This window comes from Triticum urartu, chromosome 4, assembly GCF_003073215.2.
Source record: "Triticum urartu cultivar G1812 chromosome 4, Tu2.1, whole genome shotgun sequence".
NCBI lineage: Eukaryota > Viridiplantae > Streptophyta > Magnoliopsida > Poales > Poaceae > Triticum > Triticum urartu.
This window is the reverse complement of record NC_053025.1, coordinates 137,453,376-137,473,978: the sequence shown is the minus strand read 5'-3', so window position 1 is coordinate 137,473,978 and position 20,603 is coordinate 137,453,376. Positions and strand designations below refer to the sequence as shown.

The 20,603-nt window shown below is 48.3% G+C and overlaps 3 protein-coding genes and 1 long non-coding RNA gene across 5 annotated transcripts; 3 read left to right on the top strand and 1 right to left on the bottom strand.

Annotated features, from left to right (window-relative positions):
- Window positions 1-1,403: 1,403 nt before the first annotated feature.
- Window positions 1,404-4,164, top strand: LOC125551101 (methylesterase 17-like). Its single transcript, XM_048714259.1, has 4 exons — window positions 1,404-2,932; window positions 3,373-3,513; window positions 3,626-3,760; window positions 3,849-4,164. The coding sequence occupies exons 1-4, from the start codon at window positions 2,690-2,692 to the stop codon at window positions 4,116-4,118; spliced, it is 789 nt and encodes a 262-aa protein (XP_048570216.1). The 5' UTR covers window positions 1,404-2,689; the 3' UTR covers window positions 4,119-4,164.
- A 409-nt stretch (window positions 4,165-4,573) lies between these two features.
- On the top strand, window positions 4,574-6,836 carry LOC125551102 (methylesterase 17-like). Its single transcript, XM_048714260.1, has 4 exons — window positions 4,574-4,792; window positions 4,973-5,113; window positions 5,542-5,670; window positions 5,914-6,836. The coding sequence occupies exons 1-4, from the start codon at window positions 4,574-4,576 to the stop codon at window positions 6,175-6,177; spliced, it is 753 nt and encodes a 250-aa protein (XP_048570217.1). The 3' UTR covers window positions 6,178-6,836.
- On the bottom strand, window positions 4,601-7,392 carry LOC125551103. Of its 2 annotated transcripts, XR_007302193.1 has the most exons (4): window positions 6,831-6,934; window positions 5,885-6,133; window positions 5,549-5,662; window positions 4,601-4,800 (listed from the first exon to the last, which is right to left on the bottom strand). It is a non-coding gene; the product is annotated as an uncharacterized LOC125551103 (long non-coding RNA). The 2 variants fall into 2 exon arrangements; XR_007302192.1 differs by lacking the exons at window positions 4,601-4,800; window positions 6,831-6,934 and adding an exon at window positions 7,255-7,392 and having other exon boundaries at window positions 5,552-5,662.
- Window positions 7,393-7,450: 58 nt separating this feature from the next.
- On the top strand, window positions 7,451-20,141 carry LOC125551100 (cysteine desulfurase 1, chloroplastic). Its single transcript, XM_048714258.1, has 10 exons — window positions 7,451-7,755; window positions 8,628-8,761; window positions 9,364-9,523; window positions 10,791-10,977; window positions 11,474-11,619; window positions 11,711-11,783; window positions 11,922-11,985; window positions 18,719-18,818; window positions 18,970-19,128; window positions 19,599-20,141. Exons 1-10 carry the CDS (start codon window positions 7,534-7,536, stop codon window positions 19,767-19,769), a joined length of 1,416 nt encoding a protein of 471 aa, XP_048570215.1. The 5' UTR covers window positions 7,451-7,533; the 3' UTR covers window positions 19,770-20,141.
- Window positions 20,142-20,603: the final 462 nt, after the last annotated feature.

Here is a 20,603-nt window from a genome sequence, read left to right as displayed (position 1 = left end):
AGCGCTAGGCCTTAATTAGCGCCTTCGTTGTAGATGTACTAAAGCCGAAGTGATCTATGAAAAACGGATCAAGATGACCATCTAGCTAGTTCATGCCATCGTTTGTGTTGTCTAAGAAAAATAACAAAGAGCATGTTTTTTTCCAAGGGAAGAACATGTTTTGTTGGTTCAAATTTGAACTAAAACCATTACGTGCCAATGCTCGTTGTGCTTGGCAATGTTTACCATGTGATTCTCTCTTTCTAATGATTTAGCTACATGCAACCTTGATGCCCCCACAGACTCTTTGAAGTCGTCTAATTACTCCTAAAAGGAATAACTAGTTTTGCGTCAAATAAATACAACAATCTGCAATTCTTTCTCTCCAGTAGACAGTCGATCATCTCCGGGAATATATCAGGTGCTACCAGCACTTAGATGATACAAAATTTTGAGATTCTTGAATGACTTTTTTGCAAAATGTTCAAGAGCTCCTTGGAGCTGTCAAATCTGAGATCCAATGCTCCCAGGAGCCCGTATCACCTAATGCCCGATATCACCTGATATCTCCCCGATCATCTCCTTTAAAACATAGACCCATGCAATGTAATATTTGTGCCATCCAATAGAAGAAGGCACGAAAAATCTGAATTTCCTTGTATATGGATAAAATTTGTTCTACTCCAGGGCACGAAGACAGATAGGTAAATGATGGACCAGACCACCTGGCCCATATTATCTATTGATGGAGCACAACACTTGGCCCACATAGTCAAATACAACAGACATCAAAATTTATCTCCTCCTTTTTGTGGCATTTGTGTTTCTTGGAGGCCCATAGTTTTTCTTTATTCCCTACATCTAAAATAATAATATAAAGTGTGCATATTTTTCAAAACCTACCTTGGTCAGCCACTAGTTTAAGAGTTAGTATGTAACACAAAATCTATGCCATGTTAGAATTCAACAAGTAATAAGCTAAAATAGATCCAAAAATCTATACCAAATTTTTGCGTGGAAACTCTACTACATATAAAAAAGTACTTCAAAATTAGGGGCTCTACAGTAAGATGGTAACCCATCACACACGGCTCACAAGAAAAGAAAATAAGGTAGAGTTAGAGATGGAGACCTAATCCATGATGCAGAGGACTCTGTCTAATGGCCTCGGCTACAATAGACGCTCGTGTCATGTAATAAATCTTGAGGAATGCGTGCATGTACTTCATATTTTTGGATGGGAGAAGTATTAGAGTACTGCAGGGTGCCTTCTCTTCAAGGTACTCCCTCCGTTCCATATTAATTGTAGCACTAGATCAGCGACAACTAATATGGAACGAATGGAGTAACATTTTTCAGACAATAAACGGTAAACCTTTCTTACAAACTAATCAATAAAAGCTACAGATTAAGATTGCAAGCAGTTTAGAAGAACACTACAGGGAGAAACTGTTGCTCAATGGATAGAATTGAAGGAAATGATTGATAATAATATCTTTACTGATTACAAGGAGCCAAGGAGAGTGTGTGTGTGTGTGTTGGAAACTGGGTGCACAAACGGTCTTCTCTGTCAGGGAGCTATATTTGCAACTCAAAGCAACTGACCTAGTTGGATACAGAGGTACATGGAAGATCAAAATGCCCTTGAAAATCAAGATCTTTCTGTGCCTTTTCATTAGGAATAGTGTTTTGACAAATCTACTCAAAAGAGGGTGCACTGGCAACAATCAATGCTAATTCTGTGGTCATGCAAAGACAAAATCATTTGTCCCTTGACTGTAATCTTGCCAAGTTCACCTGGAGAGTGGTCTTTAGTGCTCTTAATTTGGTTGGACCTCCTGAAGATGTTCAGGGCTTAATTGGTGCTTCGTGGACCCTGTGTTTCTCCTGGCCAACGCAAACTAGCTCTAGTGGGGGCTGCTTTGTGTTGGACCATTTGGAAGACCAGAGAATCGACATATTTTGATAAAAAAATACCCGATGATCATGCAATAGTCATTTTCGGCCTGTGTTATTACCTCGCCAATTAGGCAATCTTGCAGACAAACCAAGCCTGAGGAAGCATTGAAGAGGCATTGAAGCCTGGACAAGCCTTTGATTCTTAGCCCGAGGTGTCCGATCGGCAGGAAAGAGTCAAACCAACTGATCATTCCAGGTTGGCATTCATGTGTTTTCTACGGTGAAGTCGGCATGCATGTACGTGGAACAAGATAAAATAGGCACTAGAAATCCACCCAGGAAATAAAGGACAAAACACGTGTAGGACAACCCTGAGTGATGCAGGCTATGCAGAGACAAGAATTCTAGTGCGTACAGTACATATACATACCGTACGTGACAAATGGCGTACATACGTAGCCTCTGTCCGTTGGACTTAGTCTGGCCTTGTCTCCATCGACCGGCTCACGCTGAGTCAATTTTCTCCTTAGGATAGTATATAGGACGTGATGTGCTGTGGACATCTATTTTCCTAAGATTTATGGGCAGGTGCACAAGGGAGGTAGCAGGTGATTTTCCTGCATTTGGACTCGCGACTACTGATGTAAGTGCACTATTGCAGTGGCGACTTAGCCAATGCTTCTGGAAATAAACGGCAAGACAAATTGCTTGGCCTCGCCTATATAAATAGCTCGTCATTAAAGGGCATGCAACCGCGGATAGATAGACAGGCGCACAGACAATCGTAGTGGTACTACAAGTTATTGACGAGATGGACGCCGGCGGTGATGCTACCGAGAGCAAGGAGCATTTTGTCCTAGTGCACGGTGCCGGCCACGGCGCCTGGTGCTGGTTCAGGCTCCTGCCCCTGCTCCGGGGCTCCGGCCACCGCGTCTCCTGCGTCGACCTTGCCGGGGCAGCCGGCAGCCGCGTCGACCCCGGCTCTGTCCGGTCGTTCGACGAGTACACCGCGCCGCTCGTCGACCTCCTGTCCGCGCTGCCGGACGGCGAAAAGGTGACGACAGTAACCATGTACCCACATCCCACTGCATCACTCTTTCAGTCTCAGGGGACCAAAATATAGCTTTAAACTACATTCTTTTAAGAACTACTTTCAACACATATATGTTTTATGATCAGACTTATTTTGCGTTGCTCTTTATTAGGAAACCACTTTCTATGACATCCAATAGACTGATGAGACGCGCAACGGCCTAGTGTAACTTCCCTGGAAAAAAAAACCCTTTATAACAAGGCCGCTTGCCAAAACCATCAAAATAAGAAATTGTGTACCTTAGGGAAATTATGATAGATGAAAAAATGTGGCTTTGTGGGATAAAAGTGTATAGTATACTGAGAATCAAAGAAATTTACTCACAATAACAAGGAAATCTCGTGTTACTGATTGATACTGGCACAATAACAAAACTAATGGTAGCATATTGATTTCCTCAGGTGATTTTGGTTGGGCACAGCGCAGGAGGGCTAAGTGTGACCCATGCAATGCATTTATTCAGCGAAAGGATTAAGCAGGCAATCTTCATAGCAGCAACCATGCTCCCGTTTGGCTACCAAACGGAACAAGACATCAAAGATGTGACTGCCTGAACTCTCTTATCATAAGCTCATTTAAACTCTCATTATGTCCGGTTACAGTAGCAGCTACCATTAGTTCTTCCTTTCAAGAATTTCAACTGATATTTAACAGGGCGTACCTGATTTATCCGAGCTCGGGGACGTGTATGACCTAGCATTTGGTCTTGGAATGGATCACCCGCCAACGAGTGCAGCACTGCGGCCAGAGTTCCAGCGCATGATCCTGTCCCAGCAAAGCCCCCAAGAGGTTGGTTAATGGAATTGCAACGCTGAATCATCTGCCGATGTGTTATATGCCATGGTCGTGGCACTGTAACTATAAGATGTTTGTTCAGGACTCTGCGCTTGCCTCCATCCTGCTCCGTCCATGGCCTGCCGCCTTGAGCGCAGCCAGGTTTGGGAGAGGCGGCGGGGACAGCAGCGCAATCGACCAGGTGCGGCGCGTGTACATAACAACGGCAAAGGATTGCATGGTGAAGCCGGAGCAGCAGGAGGCGATGATTCGCCGGTGGCCACCGGGCAAGGTTGTGGCCATGGACACCGACCACAGCCCCTTCTTCTCCGCACCGGAGCGTCTCTTTCAGCTCATCGTCAAGTTACTGTGACCACTTGTACACCATGCATGCACTGTCTGGGAGACGCCTAGCTGCTCCTGCTCTTGTATTCTCCACTTCTCCAGTCTTCACTGTGTGATGTTACTTGCATGCCAATTAAGTTATCAACAAGGCTGTAAAGTTCCAGATGTACCACGCGTGAATATATCATGGTCTAAAACCAGAAATTAACACCGCAAAACATCCTCCGATAAGTTAGCACGTCCGTCAGGGCCAAATGCCAAACACAATGCAGGGAGGAGAGAAACCAGCTGGTCCACACGCTATATCCTGCCATTTTACATGCAAGATATGCAGAGAGCACCTGGCATGGCATCCATTTATAGTAGACCTCAATGGACGACCTGCTTGGTTTTGACATTTGGAACTGGCCGCACAAATGCAGTTGTCCCGGTGATTGGTACAGAGAGGTAATGATGTACTCAATAGGCAGATACTGAACGGGCATGGCAGGGGAGCATTTTGTGCTTGTTCATGGGGAAGGTCATGGAGGGTGGTGCTGGTTCAAGCTCCGGTGGCTCCTTGAGGGCTCCGGCTACCAGGTGACCTGCATAGACCTTGCTGGAAGCGGCGTAGACCCCACCGACCCCAACACTGTCCGGTCATTCGACCAGTATGACAAGCCGCTCCTGCGCCTCATCTCCGCCTTGCCGGAGGGCGAGAAGGTAGGATCCTGCAGTATTGCTGCTAATTTATAAACTACTTATGGCCACAAAGTGCTGAAGGTAGTTTGTTGCTTTGTTGTGATTGTGAAGCTGCTTATAATTAGGGACATGTGTCCAAAATGGCGAAGAGTTATAGGCGATTTGGTTTACCTTTTTAAACTCATTTTGATCGAATTTCAGGTGATTCTCATTGGGCATGGCAGTGGAGGGCTGAGTGTGATTCACGCAATGCATGAATTCGTTGACAGAATTAAGCAAGCAATATTTGTGGCAGCTGCTATGCTGCCATTTGGACTTCAGACTGATGAAGATAAGAAAGATGTATGTTTTGTTCCTTAAAAAATGTTTTCAGGCTGCACTTTATTTGTCATGACGCATGGGCCACCTACCAAGTGCTGAGAATGTGGCATAACTAACAAACATATACATACGACAAAACTGAAATCCTTAGTACATATATAACTCAAACAGACATGGTAAAAACCAGGATAAATACGATGGGCAATGCTAACCAGGCACTTGGAATATTTCCTGAGAATTTCAGCTTGTTCTCGTTGTCGTCATTTGCATGATAGAAATGAAATAACAGGTTCAACAATTCTTGGAAAAATTTATAGAACAAATTCCACGTGTTGAAATTATTGAATAAGCCCTGTTGCAAATTCATTGCATATCTGGAAGCTTCCTTTCATGGTTATATACTGACTATGTACGACTAATGACAGTTTCTGTATATTAATGTGTAACAGGGCTTACCAAGTTTGCCTGAGAATGAGACCGAGTTGACATTCGGTGCAGGAGCAGATGATCCTCCAACTACCGTCGCCTTGAGATTAGAATTCCAGCGTGATCGACTATCACAGCAAAGCCCTGAGGAGGTATAATATGCATGAGCCAATGTGCTCATGAAATCCACATCTTTATCAAATTGTACAGATTCTATAATCTGAGCCCAGTATTATGAAATTTATTGTAGCTATTTCCTGACAAAATATTGCTATCATTTCCCATGCATGTTTCTTGAACAACCTTCTCAAGAACTAAACATCTTACAACAATTATGAGGTAACCAATGGTCCGAATTTTACTTACACATGTTTTATGAAAAAAATCTTGTTCAGGAGTCAATACTGGCTTCAATGCTGATGCGCCCATGGCCTGCAAGTGCTATTGGTACTGCAAGCTTTGAAGGAGCTGATGAGAGATTGAATCGAATAAAGCGGGTTTTCATAAAGACACAGCGTGACCTCATGCTGGACCCTCAGCAGCAAGATTCCATGATCAAGAAGTGGCCACCCAGCGAGGTTTTGGTCATAGATACAGACCACAGCCCCTTCTTCTCTGCACCAGAACAGCTCTTTAACCTAATAGTCAAATCTCTATGATGGAAATATGCAGATTACTGAACTCTCTATAGTGGGTCTGTTCAAATTCTTGTAACATGACATATACTAAGTATCCGAGTTAGGATAACATCTTTGTGAAGCATGTTTCTCAGGGAATCTTCAAGACAATTGGATAAATGGTTTAAGGGTGTAAGTAAAGCTGGTTTAGGGTAAACATTACCATTCAATTTGTAAGCAAGTAACTCAAATCAGGCCTACGTAATTCCCATTTTAGATAAGCTTACGTGTTATTCCAAAAGAAAAAGGAAAAGAAAAGGACTGAGTCAAAGGTGCTGAAGTGTATATATGGATTGCCTAGCCCTTTTCATCATTTCGGACGTTCCACTGCCTAGACATGAAGCTTAACCTGGTATCAGAGCCTAAGGTCTTGAGTTCAAGTCCTGGCTTTCGCAGTTAATCCAAAAATTGCTACTGCCCCCCTCTATGTCCATGTATGACCTCTTGAGCCATACCTCTGAGTCTATTCACATATTGACTTCCCGCGTCACACGTAAGAGGAAGTGTTGAAGTGTATATGTGAATTGCCTAGCCCTTTCCATCAATTCGGACTTTTGGTTGCGTTTAGTCTTTATCTTTTCTCAGGAACCAGCATTAGCCGCTGATATACAAGCCAACCAAGCAGAATGTTTTACCTTAACTAAGCTTTGCAGTAACACTTTAATTGCTGGATCAGATAACTCATCAGAAGTTACTCTTCAATGGCCACTAGAGCACAGCCTCCTTGCCAAACTCAGCTATCCTATGCAGAGATTCAACCTTTCCTTTTCTAGCGACACGGAGAATTTGCTTCATATAATTCATGATGGGAAATTAGGAATGCAGTCTCACATCATATAAACTGTGGAAAATCGTGGAAAAAATTCATCGAAACTCATGGCGTGCGCATCTCACACTGTAAATCAGGGAAAATTTGTTGACGCCTAGGAACAGAACCTATCCAGCAAACTGTTTGATCGAACACAGCAACTCGACCACGCATTCGATCGAACAGGTGCCGTGCTACTGCCCTACACCATGGACAGCCCCTAGCCTCAGCATGGTATAATAACTGGTCACCTGGCATGGAACACCTCCCTGGCGTCGTAGAGGAAGGCGCTATTGTCGAACGTGGAGGTCCGCGGCGGCGGGCGGCGGCGGCGACGGCAGCAGTTGCTACATGCAGGCGGCGCCGCTCCACCATTCAGTGTTACTCTGCCGCTCTAATGTGAGACCACCGTACGGGTCCCGCACCCTGACCGGTTAAACACACTTCGACGCTGACGGGTGGGCCTCACGTGGCAGGAACGGAAACACACCGCGAAGCTTTGGCTAATCCAACCCACAGAGACGGCGCGCATGGCGACCGCGGCGGCGGCGGCGGTGGCGTCGCTCCGGTACTTCCCCTCTTCCGTCAGGAACCGCAGCTATCCCGGAACTATCGGCGGCGGCGCTGTGGTCACGTTTTCTCCGCGGCGGGGCCGCTGTGCGACGGCGGCCGTGGCCGCGCCTTCGCGGGAGGCGGAGCCGGCCTCCTCGCTCGGGGACCTCACCCGCGTAGACTTCCCCATCCTCGACCAGGTCTCCCCTGCCCATCCCCGGCTCGTCTCGTTGTTTGGTTGTTCGTGCCATTCCAGTCCAATTTTGAATTTGATTAGTGAAATAGTATTTACAGTCGCGCATCTAATTATGTTTGTTCCCAATAAATTATCGGATCGTTTTTTATTGCGGCGCGTCTAGTTACTCCTGATTACAACATGTATGTAGTCCTGCTTTTGCTGCTGCCTAAAAATATTTCCATTTGTTCATAAGAGGGTCTATGCTTCACCGTACGGAGTTCCAACTACTGTTCTAAGGTGGTGTGTACGCAATTGGAGCGAGTGGCCATGGAGGTTTTTTCCCAACATGGGTGGCAGCATAATCTCCGTATCAGCCCATCACCTCCTTCGACATAGGCATAGTGACGGTCCTATTTGACTCTACTGGTGCCGATATGTCAACCTTTTATCTTCTTTCAGACTGTTTGAGTTTGGCTGTGTGCATCCGAGTTATGCAGAGGCCGGGTGTTGCTCATCATGATATTTATCCTCTTGATGCTACGTTATGAGTTAATAAAAGCGCCCTTTATCGGAAAAAATGTTCATAAGAGAGATATGGCTTTTAGCATATCACCGTGTCTGGTGCAGTTACCACTGCGGATAAGCTGATATAAGTTTCACTCAGCTTTCTTTTGTTTCGGTCATGCGTGTAAAAGATCCGTTTGTAGAGCCCTCCAGGACAAAGTTGTTTTATTCAATGTGGATTCAGTAACTGCAAAATTATTTTTGGTTTACATGTTGGATTCTTTCGTTATTACTATGTCGCAAACTTTAACCTTACAGTATGTTATGTGTACACTTTTGGCATTCGAGTGAGGTGGTTTTTATATCATTTATGATCATCGGAACTTGCAGGAATTTGATGGTAACAAATTAGTTTACTTCGACAATGGTGCAACATCACAGAAACCCTCTCATGTGATGAAAGCCTTAGACGACTACTACCGATTTTATAATTCGAATGTTCACCGTGGCATTCATGCTCTCAGGTAATTTTTTGATTTGTCCTTTATGTCTTAATTGGTGTTGTAAGTGTAAAATACCCACTAGTACCAGGAATTTGGATGCATATTCTCTATTTCTAAGTGTGAGTAAAGCAAGGCTGTGGCCCTGATGTAATATCTGGCTCTAGACCCCTAGAGGCGTTGAGCTCTGCAGGAGAAAACCCTTTTTTCGAGAAACAGAAGATTACCCTTTTACTCTCCTACGAGGAATATGGATGTGAATCACCACAGAACACCTCCTACAGCACAAAACTATTTTACATGATTACATTTCACTTTTCGCCTTGCACAATTTCTTCTGTGATTTCCCCATATATGACTTGTCTGTTTTGTGAGGTATGGTAGTGCTCACATAATTTTCTTGTGTTGGACGATGATGCTATAGGTGTCGAGTTTTGCGATATATGATGATCAACTGCATGCATAGAAAGATAAGCAGTCGATTTGCTTCATAGTATGGTATTACTAGGCTGCTAGTTTTGTATCACTCAATCAAGTAGGTTATCATATGCTTTGTGTTTGCGAGCTATGTGCATATGTATACATATGTTTTCCTCCTACTGACATGTTTTCTTCACCATCATCAGCGCAAAGGCTACTGATGCATATGAGAGTGCAAGAAGGAAAGTTGCAAATTTCGTCAATGCGGCTGATAGTAGAGAGATTATTTTTACTCGTAATGCTACAGAAGCTATCAATTTAGTAGCTTATTCATGGGGCCTATCTAACTTAAAACAAGGAGATGAGGTGAATCCTCCATCTTCCCCAGCTGATACTTCGTGCTCTACCTGCCAGTCATAACTTCTTTTTATGCTTCTACTTTGATGCATATCATGAATACTGTTCTTCAAACACTGTTTGACCTTTCTCATGTATGAGAAAATTCCTTATATGACACTCTTTTAAATGTTGTTTCCCTATTTGACACCAAAAACTTTTTCTTCCCTGTTTGACATCGTGCCTAAATTTTATGCCCTTTACGACACTTTTATCCATTTTAAGCCTTAACGGCACCTGAAAAGACCTATTTGCCCCCAATGTGATTTGTGATTAAAATTGTTATGTGGTAGTTTAGCTTCATCATGCGACTCTGTCTGGATGTGGTTAATATTGTGTCAGTGCTTGTACATTTTTTTGTGTGAAAATAGTTAGTGCCTGTACACAATCGGTAGTAGTATACAACAAATCAGTAAGTTAATAGAGTTGGTATATTGAACAAAAGAAAATAAACAGGACCGACACGACCATGTCATCAACCATCTCGTGTGTTTGTGTTGTCGCCGTGATAATATCGCTAGCTTGGTTAGCTAGCCAGCCAAAGTAGAATCAATCAAGCGAGAGATCAGCTGCTTAATTAGCTAGCTTCGTCCAGTACGTATAGGAGTACACGTCCAACTAGAATCGACCCACCTGTCTGCTTGCTTGTTTCTTGGTGTGTATGTGCACATTACCATCTACGTCTCGGCGGAACCCATTAGCTTGGAAAAAAATTCGAGCTAGCCTCATACGCCTGTACGCCGGAAAGCACTTGGCTACAACACCGTCAAGGTTGGGACCGAGGCACAAAACGAGTCAGCCGAATACACACATACACGTAAATTTTTGATCACATATCACATGAGGGGCAAATAGGTCTTTTCTTGTGTCATTTAACACCATTAAGGCTCAAAATGGACGATGGTGTCATAAAGGGCATAAAATTTAGACTCGGTGTTAAATAAGGAAGAAAAAGTTTTTCAGTGTCGAATAAGGCAACAAATTTTAAGACGGTGTTATAAGGAATTCTCTCTTCATGTATTTATGCACCCCATATTATTATTTTCCTCATCTCTTTCTAGCCTATTAATTGCTAACTCTTCATATAGTGATCCATAACCTGCCGTTGTTCTAGATAAAATTGTTAAATTTATCTTATAAAAATTTCACCAAACATTGATTTTTATAATGATTCATAAAATATGCAATTCGTTGTACACTTATTGATAGTAATTCGTCTGCTGTTTTTGCCGAGCAGATTATTCTTACAGTTGCAGAGCATCATAGTGCGATTGTTCCTTGGCAATTTGTATCCCAAAAAACTGGTGCTGTCCTAAAGTATGTTGGGCTGACTAAAGAAGAGGTTCCAGACATGGAGCAGTTAAAAGGGCTTCTGTCAAGCAAGACAAAGATTGTTGTTGTCCATCATGTTTCAAACGTCCTGGGTAAGAAGGTTTTTCCTTTTCAAATATTTATTTATTTAAGGTTCATGGGAACTATAAATCCCCCCCTACATGTATACCATTATGTGGCAAGTGTAAATGAGATGCCTTTCTTAATTTAAGGATATTAGAGCTAATGCAAGCCATGGATGTATGTGTCAAAGCGTGGCGCAAAGATGGATATCTATTGTGCGGAAGTGGTAGAGTAGAAATTAGAGTCAAAACATGTCATAGTAAATAACAGAATGCAACTCAATTAGCTGCATACACCTCTGCACTTTGTAGTTTTACTGTAGGTGAGCATGGTAATTGTAGCATCTGACTTCACTCATTTATTTCCATTATCTCATGATGACGAGTTACGAATTATGACAAAGGGTAGTTTTATGGCAAATGTTCAATGGTTGGATCCTGTCATTCTAACTTTATTCATGTTATTTCTGTCTTAGAGAGAATAATTACTGAGAACGACTATATTATATTCCTTCATCATTGCCAGGTTCAATGCTTCCTATTGAGGAGGTCGTATCATGTGCAAACAAAGTTGGAGCTAAAGTTCTTGTAGATGCTTGTCAAAGTGTTCCTCATATGCCAGTTGATGTTCAGAAGCTTGGTGCAGATTTTCTTGTTGCATCCTCGCATAAGGTTTGTGTTATTAATTATCTGCTTGCAACAAATTCATAGTCATCCCAGAACAGCAAAATGACCTTTACAAGTTATGGGCTAAACTTCTCAGATGTGTGGCCCTACAGGCGTCGGATTCTTGCATGGAAAATTTGAGATCTTGTCATCTATGGAGCCTTTCTTAGGTAAGATACTGCAAGGCAGAAGCAATGTTCTCTACTTCAGAGGATAAATTAGTTAGTTAGGTCCTCTTGTTGAAACAGAGCCTTCCTATTTAAGAGAAATATATTTATGTTTATCTTAAAATAATAGTTTCTTTGCAGGTGGTGGTGAAATGATTGCAGATGTGTTCGAAGACAAATCTACATATGCTGAGCCGCCTTCTAGGTGAGGAAGCAAGTTCTCTTTGTTTTGATCTTCCTAGACTAATTCATATCTGTCACTGTATGCTATCAAATTTTGTGAACAAAGACAGTACAAAATAATACTATAGCGAGAATGATAAAACTTACTTCATGTAGAGCGGAATGTTACATGTATCTAGAATCACAGTCAATGATGATGTTTCGCAGGTTCGATATGTAGTGTACCTGTTTAGGTATCCTTAAAGAAGGCCTCCACATGTGCTGTATACTGGCCTAGAGCCCCATGGAATACACATGTTATTCCTCCTAACAAGGTATCAGAAGAGGAATACACATGTTATCCCTCTTGATTGACCAATGTCATTTGCCTCCCCTCGGATGATCCTGGCAACTATCTCTTCCAGACCACCACCTCCATCTCACCTGCCTCCGCTGCCTTACTCTTCCACGCCGCTGCCTCTGCTCTCATTCTGAGCTGCTGTCACCACTTGTTTCCGTAGGACTGGGACAACCGCTCCTGCTGCTCCTCTTGCAGCCTGCAGGGACGCAGCCACCCTGCAAGCACATGCTCTTCCTGCAGGTACAACGCCGCTGCAGGGTCCTCTTCGCTGACAGTTGGGCCTTTTAGCTGACTGCTATTCCTCCTAATGTCCATTGACTAGTGGTAGAACCTAGAGCCCTACCGGGTCTGGGACGTAGGTGGTACGGGAAGGAGGGAGGCGGCCGGCGATGAGGCGCCGTCCTTGCGATGGTGGCGGCGGCGGCGAAGGCAAGTGGCGGCTAGGGCTTAGGGTTCCGGCTCCTCTGGGAGCCGGGCAATAGAATAGTCTTATTGCTTAAATCTCAAAATAGTCTTACAATCTGTTTATATAACCATAACGTGAAATAAAACTAAGATAACTTGCGGGATAAGCTTGCCCGGTGGGCCTCCTACGGCTGTAGGTCCGGCCGGTCATAACATCTCTCCCCGCCCGCGCAAACAACTCGTCCTCGAGCTGAAACTCTGGATAGTGTTGACGGAACTCCTCGCGCTGCTCCCAAGTGGCGTCCTCTGCTGGAAGTCCAGCCCACTGAATCAGCACGTACCACACGCCTCGACGTAGCTGGGCCTGTAAGACCTTCTCCGGTCCAGGAAGAAGACGTCCGTCGGCAGTCGGCGGAAGCGCGGGAGGGCCCGTGGGTGGCTCTCCACGGAAAGGCTTGAGCAGCTCCACATGGAAGACGTTGTGGATGCGAGCGCCCGCCGGAAGCTGAAGGCGGTAAGCCACCTTCCCAATGCGCTCGAGGACAGCAAAGGGCCCGGCACAGCGAGGACCCAGCTTCTTCTTCGCGCGAGGGTCTAGTGACTGCGTAGAGCGGTGAAGAAGACGCAGCCACACCCAATCGCCCACCGCGAACTCCGCCTCGCGATGATGACCGTCGTAGTAGTGTTTGGCCAACTGCTGGACCTGAAGGAGACGTTGGCGGACCTCCGCGAGCATCTCGTCACGGCTCCGCGAAGGGCCCCGGCCGCCTCGGTCCGAGCTGTGGACGGATCAACCGGAAGAATCGGCGGAGGCGGGCGGCCATAGACCACCTCAAAGGGTGTGGCGCGGAGGGCGGAGTGATAGGAGGTGTTGTAGCAGTACTCCGCCCACGAGAGCCAGTCCACCCATGCATGAGGACGATCACCTATGACACAACGCAAATACATGGCAATCACCTTGTTGACGACCTCGGACTGGCCATCCGTCTGAGGGTGGAAAGCCGTGCTCAGGCGGAGCTTCACACCCGCCATCCTGAAGAGGTCGCGCCACATGCCCCGTAAACACGGGATCCCGATCACTGACGATCGAAGAAGGAAACCCGCGGAGGCGGACGACCCCGTCGAAGAAGGCCCGGGCCACAGACGCCGCCATGTACAGGTGACCGAGCGCGATGAAGTGAGCGTACTTGGAGAAGCGGTCGACCACCGTGAGAATGACCGATTTGCCGCCCACTTTAGGGAGGCCCTCGGTGAAGTCCATGGAGATATCCGCCCAAACCTGAGACGGCACCTTCAAGGGCTGGAGCAGACCAGCCGACCGTAGCGTCTCCGTCTTGTTGCGCTGGCACGTCACACAAGACCGGACCCAGTCACGAACCAGGGCCCGATCGCCAGGGATATAGAAGTCGGCGCGGAGACGGTGGAGAGTTTTCTGCACACCCTCATGGCCCGCCGAATGGGCCAGTAGCAGCACCTGATGACGGAGATCGTCATGCGTCGGCACAAAGACCTGGCGCCCGTGGAGGAGCAGGCCGTCGATGAAGCGCCAGGGCTCCTCCAAGTCACCCGCAGCCAGCTGCTGCTGAAGGAGAAGGGCGTCGGCCGCGGTCGCTGTCGCCCGGCGAATGTCGGTGAAGAGGCCGAAGGTCGGCCCGGAGCGGATGCATAGCACCGCCCCCTCAGCGTCGGTGACAGCGGCGTCGTGGCCGGCGTCGCGGCGAGACAAGGCGCCGGCCACGATGTTAAGACGACCGGGGCGATACTCGACGGAGAAGTCAAAGCCGAAGAGCTTGCTGATCCATTGGTGCTGCGGCACGGTTGACAGCCTTTGGTCCAGTAAGAACTTGAGGCTGTAGTGGTCCGTGCGAATCTGGAATGACCGACCCCATAGATAGGGCCGCCAGTGGCGCACCGCCTGCACCAAGCCAATGAGCTCGCGCTCGTACGCCGCGAGCTTAAGATGGCGCGGAGCGAAGGGCCTGCTGAAGAAGGCGAGAGGGCCCTCGCCCTGATGAAGCACTGCGCCGAACCCCACGTCGGAGGCGTCGCAGTCCACCACGAACGGGCGATCAAAATCTGGCATCTGAAGGACGGGCCCCGTCGTGAGGGCCCCCTTGAGGGCCTCGAATGCCGTCGTCGCCTCATCGTCCCAAGCGAAAGCGTCATGGCGCAGCAAACGCATGAGGGGCGACGCGATGAGGCCGAACTCCCGGATAAACTTCCGGTAGTAGCCCGCAAGGCCCAGAAAGCCGCGAAGAGCCCGCGGCGTCGGCCAGGCTGCGACGGCCGCCACCTTGTCGGCATCCATGGCAACCCCGTCGGCCGAGTTGACGTGGCCGAGGTAGGCGACCGACGGCGTCCCGAACGAGCGCTTAAGATGAAGATGGTGTGCCCGAAGCTCGTTGAAGACGATGGCGACGTGCTAAAGATGCTCCGCCCAAGATGCGCTGTAGATAAGAATGCCATCAAAGAAAACGAGCACAAACCGACGTAGGTAGGGCCGGAGGACGTTGTTCATCAGAGCCTGGAAGGTCGCCGGGGCGTTGGAAAGGCTGAAGGGCATCACCAAGAACTTGAAGTGGCCGTGGTGAGTCCGAAACGCCGTCTTGGCGATGTCGTACGGGTGCATGCGCACCTGGTGGTACTCGGACCGGAGATCGAGCTTGGTGAAGAAACGTGCCCCATGTAGCTCGTCCAAAAGCTCATCGACCACTGGAATCAGAAACTTGTCCTTAAGTGTGACAGCATTAAGGGCACGGTAGTCGATGCAGAAACGCCACGTGCCGTCCGACTTGCGGACGAGGAGGACCGGCGTGTTGTACGGCCAGGTGGAGATCCGGATAATGCCCGCGGCGAGCATCAGGGCGCACTGCCGCTCCAACTCGTCCTTCTGTAGCTGCGGGTAGCGGTAGGGACGAACGACCACCGGTGCCGAGCCCGGCAGAAGGTGAATACGGTGATCGTATGCCCGGGCTGGTGGAAGGCCTGCGGCTCGATGAAGAGGTCGCCGTGCTACTGCAGAAGGTGCTCCAACAGGGGGTGCTCGGCTCGGAAGTAGCGGCGGCCAGCTGGAGCTGCGGTGACACCTGGGAGGGGCCCCCAACGCCATCCCACCGGATGCGGCGGCCCAACCGCCAGAACGTCATCGTCGGAGCGTCGAAGTCCCAAAGGATGGGACCGAGGGTCCGTAGAAAGTCGACGCCAAGGATGAAGTCGAAACAGCCCAAGTCAATGCCCGCACAAGTGATGAAGAAGTGTTCGTCGCCGATGGTGATGGGCACGTTCTGTGCGAGCCCATGGCACCGGAGACTATCGCCGTTAGCCACCGTGACCCGAAGCTGCTCCCCGCCCGTCGGCTGAAGCGCTAAGCGACACATAGTAGCCTCGGGCAGGAAGTTATGGGTGGAGCCTGTATCCACCAAGGCCACCAAGCGCTCGCCGTGGATCATCACCGACAGAAGCATGGTCCGCTCATCGCGGATGCCAGCGAACACATGTAGAGAGACCACGAGTGTCGTCGCCGGGGCGGCGGCGGGTGCGGCCTCCGCAGCCGCTGGGGGTGGCCGTGCGTCGGCCCCGTCGGCCGAGGTGTCCTCCTCGATGTAGTCAACCGTCTCCAAGTAGAAGAGGCGCGGGCAGACATGGCTCGGCGTATAGGGCTCGTCGCAGTTAAAGCAGAGGCCCTAGCGCCGCCGCTCCATCTGCTCCGCCGGAGAGAGCCGACGAAAGGGCCGTGTCGTGGCCGGGGTGGTAGTCGCCGGAACGGCCGGGGGTGGCCGGCCCAGAGCCGGGGCCTGTCGGGTGGCCGGGCGGCCTCCTCGAGCCGGGGCGGCCTGCTGCATAGCCTAGGCGCGACACTCGAAGGCGCGGGCGTAGTACATGGCCGTCTGGAGGTCCTGAGGTCCGCGAAGCTCCACGTCCACGCAGTTGTGATCCGGAAGGCCACCGATGAAGAGGTCGGCCCGCTGCTGCGCCGTCACTCCCGAAGCGTGGCAAGCCAGGGCCTGGAAGCGGTCGGCGAAGTCCTGCACCGTGGAGGTGAAGGGGAGGCGACTGAGCTCCGCCAAGCGGCTCCCACGGACCCGGGGCCCAAAGCGAAGGAGGCAGAGCTCGCGGAAGCGCTCCCAAGGGGGCATACCGCCCTCGTCCTGCTCGAGGGCGTAATACCAGGTCTGTGCCGCGCCGCGGAGGTGGTAGGAGGTGAGCCAGGTGCGCTTCGAGGTGAGGGTGCGCTAACTGGTCGCACTGGTTGAGCCAGTTGAGGGGGTCCTCCGTGCCATCATAGGTGGCGAAGTCGATTTTGGCGAACCGTGGCGGTGCCTGTGCCGAAGCGCCGTGTCGAACTGGCTCGGAGGAGCAGAGCAGGGTGGCCGGTGGCGCCGGCTCGGAGTACTCCGGGTAGCGACCTGTGGAGCCGGATGGCCCGCCAAACTGCGGAAACGGGGTCGGCTGTTCGGCAGCCGTGGTGTAGACCGGCGATGGCGAAGACCCAGCCGCCCATGCTGGTATTGGTGACGGAGAGGGCGGGAACCGGACCTGGTTGATGGGCAGGGGTGGCGCTGGTGGTTGCATCGTCGGTGGTGGAGCATGGACGGCCGAGCCGAGTGCTGCGGTTGCTGTGGTTGGCCACTGCGGCCAGATGGGGCCCGCAGCCGGTTGTTGATGAGGGTGCAGCAGCGGCGATGGTGGCCCGCTGGGGTGGCTCGCCTGAAAAGGCAGCAGCAGGAGGCCGCCGCCCGCGGCCGCGCCCTGTGACTGCCACGGCAGCGCGGGTTGGCCGTAGGCGGTGAGCGGCGCAATCGGCGGTGGTGGGTAGGGCCCCGCCATGTGCAGCTGGAGGCCTTGGACTGCCGTCAGAAGATGCTGCAGCGCGGTGATCATCTGCTCCGGCGTGAAGACGATGGTCGGCGGTGGCCCGGGGGCGACTGGGGCCGGCAGTGTTGGGGCACCCGCGGTGGTGGTCGGCCCCGGCAGCGTCGGAGCTCCGTCGGTGGTCATCGGGGAAGCGGACAGCGGGGCGGTGGTGCCGGTAGACAGCGGCAGCGGCGGTGATGAGGAAGACATGATCGAACCGGAGTCTCTGGATACCAAATTGGTAGAACCTAGAGCCCTACCAGGTCTGGGACGTAGGTGGTACGGGAAGGAGGGAGGCGGGCGTGAACTGGAGCGCGGCGGCCGGCGACGAGGCGCCGTCCTTGCGACGGTGGCGGCGGCGGCGAAGGCAAGTGGCGGCTAGGGTTTAGAGTTCCGGCTCCTCTGGGAGCCGGGCAATAGAATAGTCTTATTGCTTAAATCTCAAAATAGTCTTACAATCTGTTTATATAACCATAACGTGAAATAAAACTAAGATAACTTGCGGGCTAAGCTTGCCCGGTGGGCCTCCTACGGCTGTAGGTCCGGCCGGTCATAACAACTAGTTAGTGAGAACTCACTCCTCATGCCTTGTTATAGGAACAGATCAATTGCCAACTAAAAATGGAACAAGAATATCACAAGATAACTTATACCAGAAATTCAGATAAGTGAAAAACATGATTCATTTATCTTGAAGCAACTAGCTAGAAAGACGTGTGTTACTAGTGATTACAAAAGATTCATACGGGCATGTTTTTAGGACTAATTACTTTGCTGAATTGCGGCGCTACTCAGTGTATCCCCACAAATTCATACTAGATCAGGGTTTTTTGCGAAATGAATTTAAGTGAGTGGTTAGCAATGCTATCTCAATCTTAATCGTTAGTAACAAATTTAACGGTTCATGTGACCTTAGAGCAAACGCACCATCACCACCAACTGGTTTGTTTATAGGAGTAAAGATATGTTGCAATTTTAATTTGTTTCTACAGTTCCATTATATGTTTTTTTTCAAAAAGTTCCCTTGACAGTTGTTAAAATTTGTCTCTGCTTCACATTGTTTGCTAGGGCAACTGAGAAAGGTCAACCTTATATTGCACTTAAGATTCTATTTTTGTTAGATTCTAAGTTTTTAACTGTATTGTGTTCTGAAAAGATTTGAGGCTGGAACTCCTGCAATTGGAGAAGCTATAGGATTGGGGGTTGCGATAGATTATCTGTCACACTTTGGCATGCAGACGATCCACGAGTATGAGGTCAGTATAATTTCTTTCATTATTTTACCTCTTTTAATATGTATATTTTAGTCTCCGTGCCTATTGTTACGATTCTTCTTATTCTGCTCTCCAAAAAGGCTTGGAGAACTATCCCTATGTAGCGCCTCACTTGTCTTTTTCTGTCTTCCAGAAAGAGTTGGGGTCGTACCTTTATGAGAGCCTTCTCTCCGTTCCAAATGTTCGTATCTATGGTCCAGCGCCTTCTGCAAGTGATCACCGTGCTCCTTTATGTTCTTTCAATGTTGAGAATGTTCATCCAACAGATATTGCCGAAATTCTTGATCTCCAGGTATGCTGATGTTTCAACCACTGAATCAGATGCAAATGCTAGTTCTGTTTTTAGCAATAGTTGTACTGCTCCAATGCTAGCTCTGCTTCTCTATTAGATTCCATAAAGGAACTTTCCTTGGAATTATGTAATTTTCCAGCATATGCGTTTTCGGTATTACTCGTCTATCCAGGAGTTGCTATGTTGCTTAATTTCAACCGCAGTCTAAATGGGGGTAGAATTCTAGATCTGTTTACATCATATGACGTATGGTTCTTAACATTAGGTGTAGATTTTTGGTGAGGCAAGTACCAGGCATAGTGAGAGATCTCATTTTCCAGAGGCATCAGTTGCCCCTTGTTGACATAGAAAAAGAACTGATGACGATAGATTGTTTGGTCAAATTGCTGTCTTGTTGTGATGGTTTTTGTGAAATATGTCCGCTACTACTAGCTATATAGAACTGATATATGCTGACTATTTTGTTTCAGCATGGCATAGCGATTCGGTCAGGGCATCATTGTGCACAGATTTTGCATCGCACCCTTGGTATCAATGCGAGCGCCCGTGCTAGTCTTCACTTTTACAACACAAAAGAGGAGGTGGATGCCTTCATCCATGGGCTAAAAGCTACCATTGATTTCCTTACTTCCCACCACTAGTGCAGTTCAGTTAGCAAACATTAGCTTCCTCGTTGTCTCTCACTAGTTGAAGTGCGATAGAAGGCCTACCTGCTCAAACTGTCTGATGTCTTTCAGCTTTTTCGTGTAAACCATGCACGGGCAAGTTTATCTACTCCAGTACTCTTGCCCTCTGGAAGTTTCGAGATAAAGTACTGTCGGCTATGTAGCCTGGGCGGCTCCGTTTATTTCCTATATATAAACCGTATTATACCTGGACCGTTGGCCAGTTCATCTGTAATTTACGATCTGTCAATAACTCCATAACAGTGAGCACGGTGGATACTTGTGATTTTGAGGCCTGCACTTTACACATGTAATAATAAGAGACTGAATGAAGTTTTGTTTTACTAATCGGTTTGGGACCTTGTCGTTTGATATTTTGCAAGCTTCATGTATTACTCAATCGAAAGCAACATTGGCATGTACTCCCTGTGTCTTAAAATGTAAGACGTTTTTTGACACTATTCTTTGAGAGAGGGAGTACTTGCAGCTGTTCTGTTTGGACGCTGCGTACATCCTGAAGAGGTAACGGCTTCTCTTGGCTTTTGCATCTTTGTTTCGGCAGAAACGCCTTCAGTTTGGATAGTAGGGTGGCATTTGTTGCCATTGAAGCCCATGACTTCTCTCTCTTTTTCAAGGTTTTGAAGTTTTCTTTGTAACCTATGGTCACAAAACAAAATAATGTGAAGTTCTACTTAGATCCATTCGTGGCAGAAATCCTAAACACGAAACTCTCGTGTCCGAAACCAAATGGCAAAGATCCATGCAGCTTTTGACTCCTCGGGCGCAGCATAGTGCACCTGCATGCGTCCT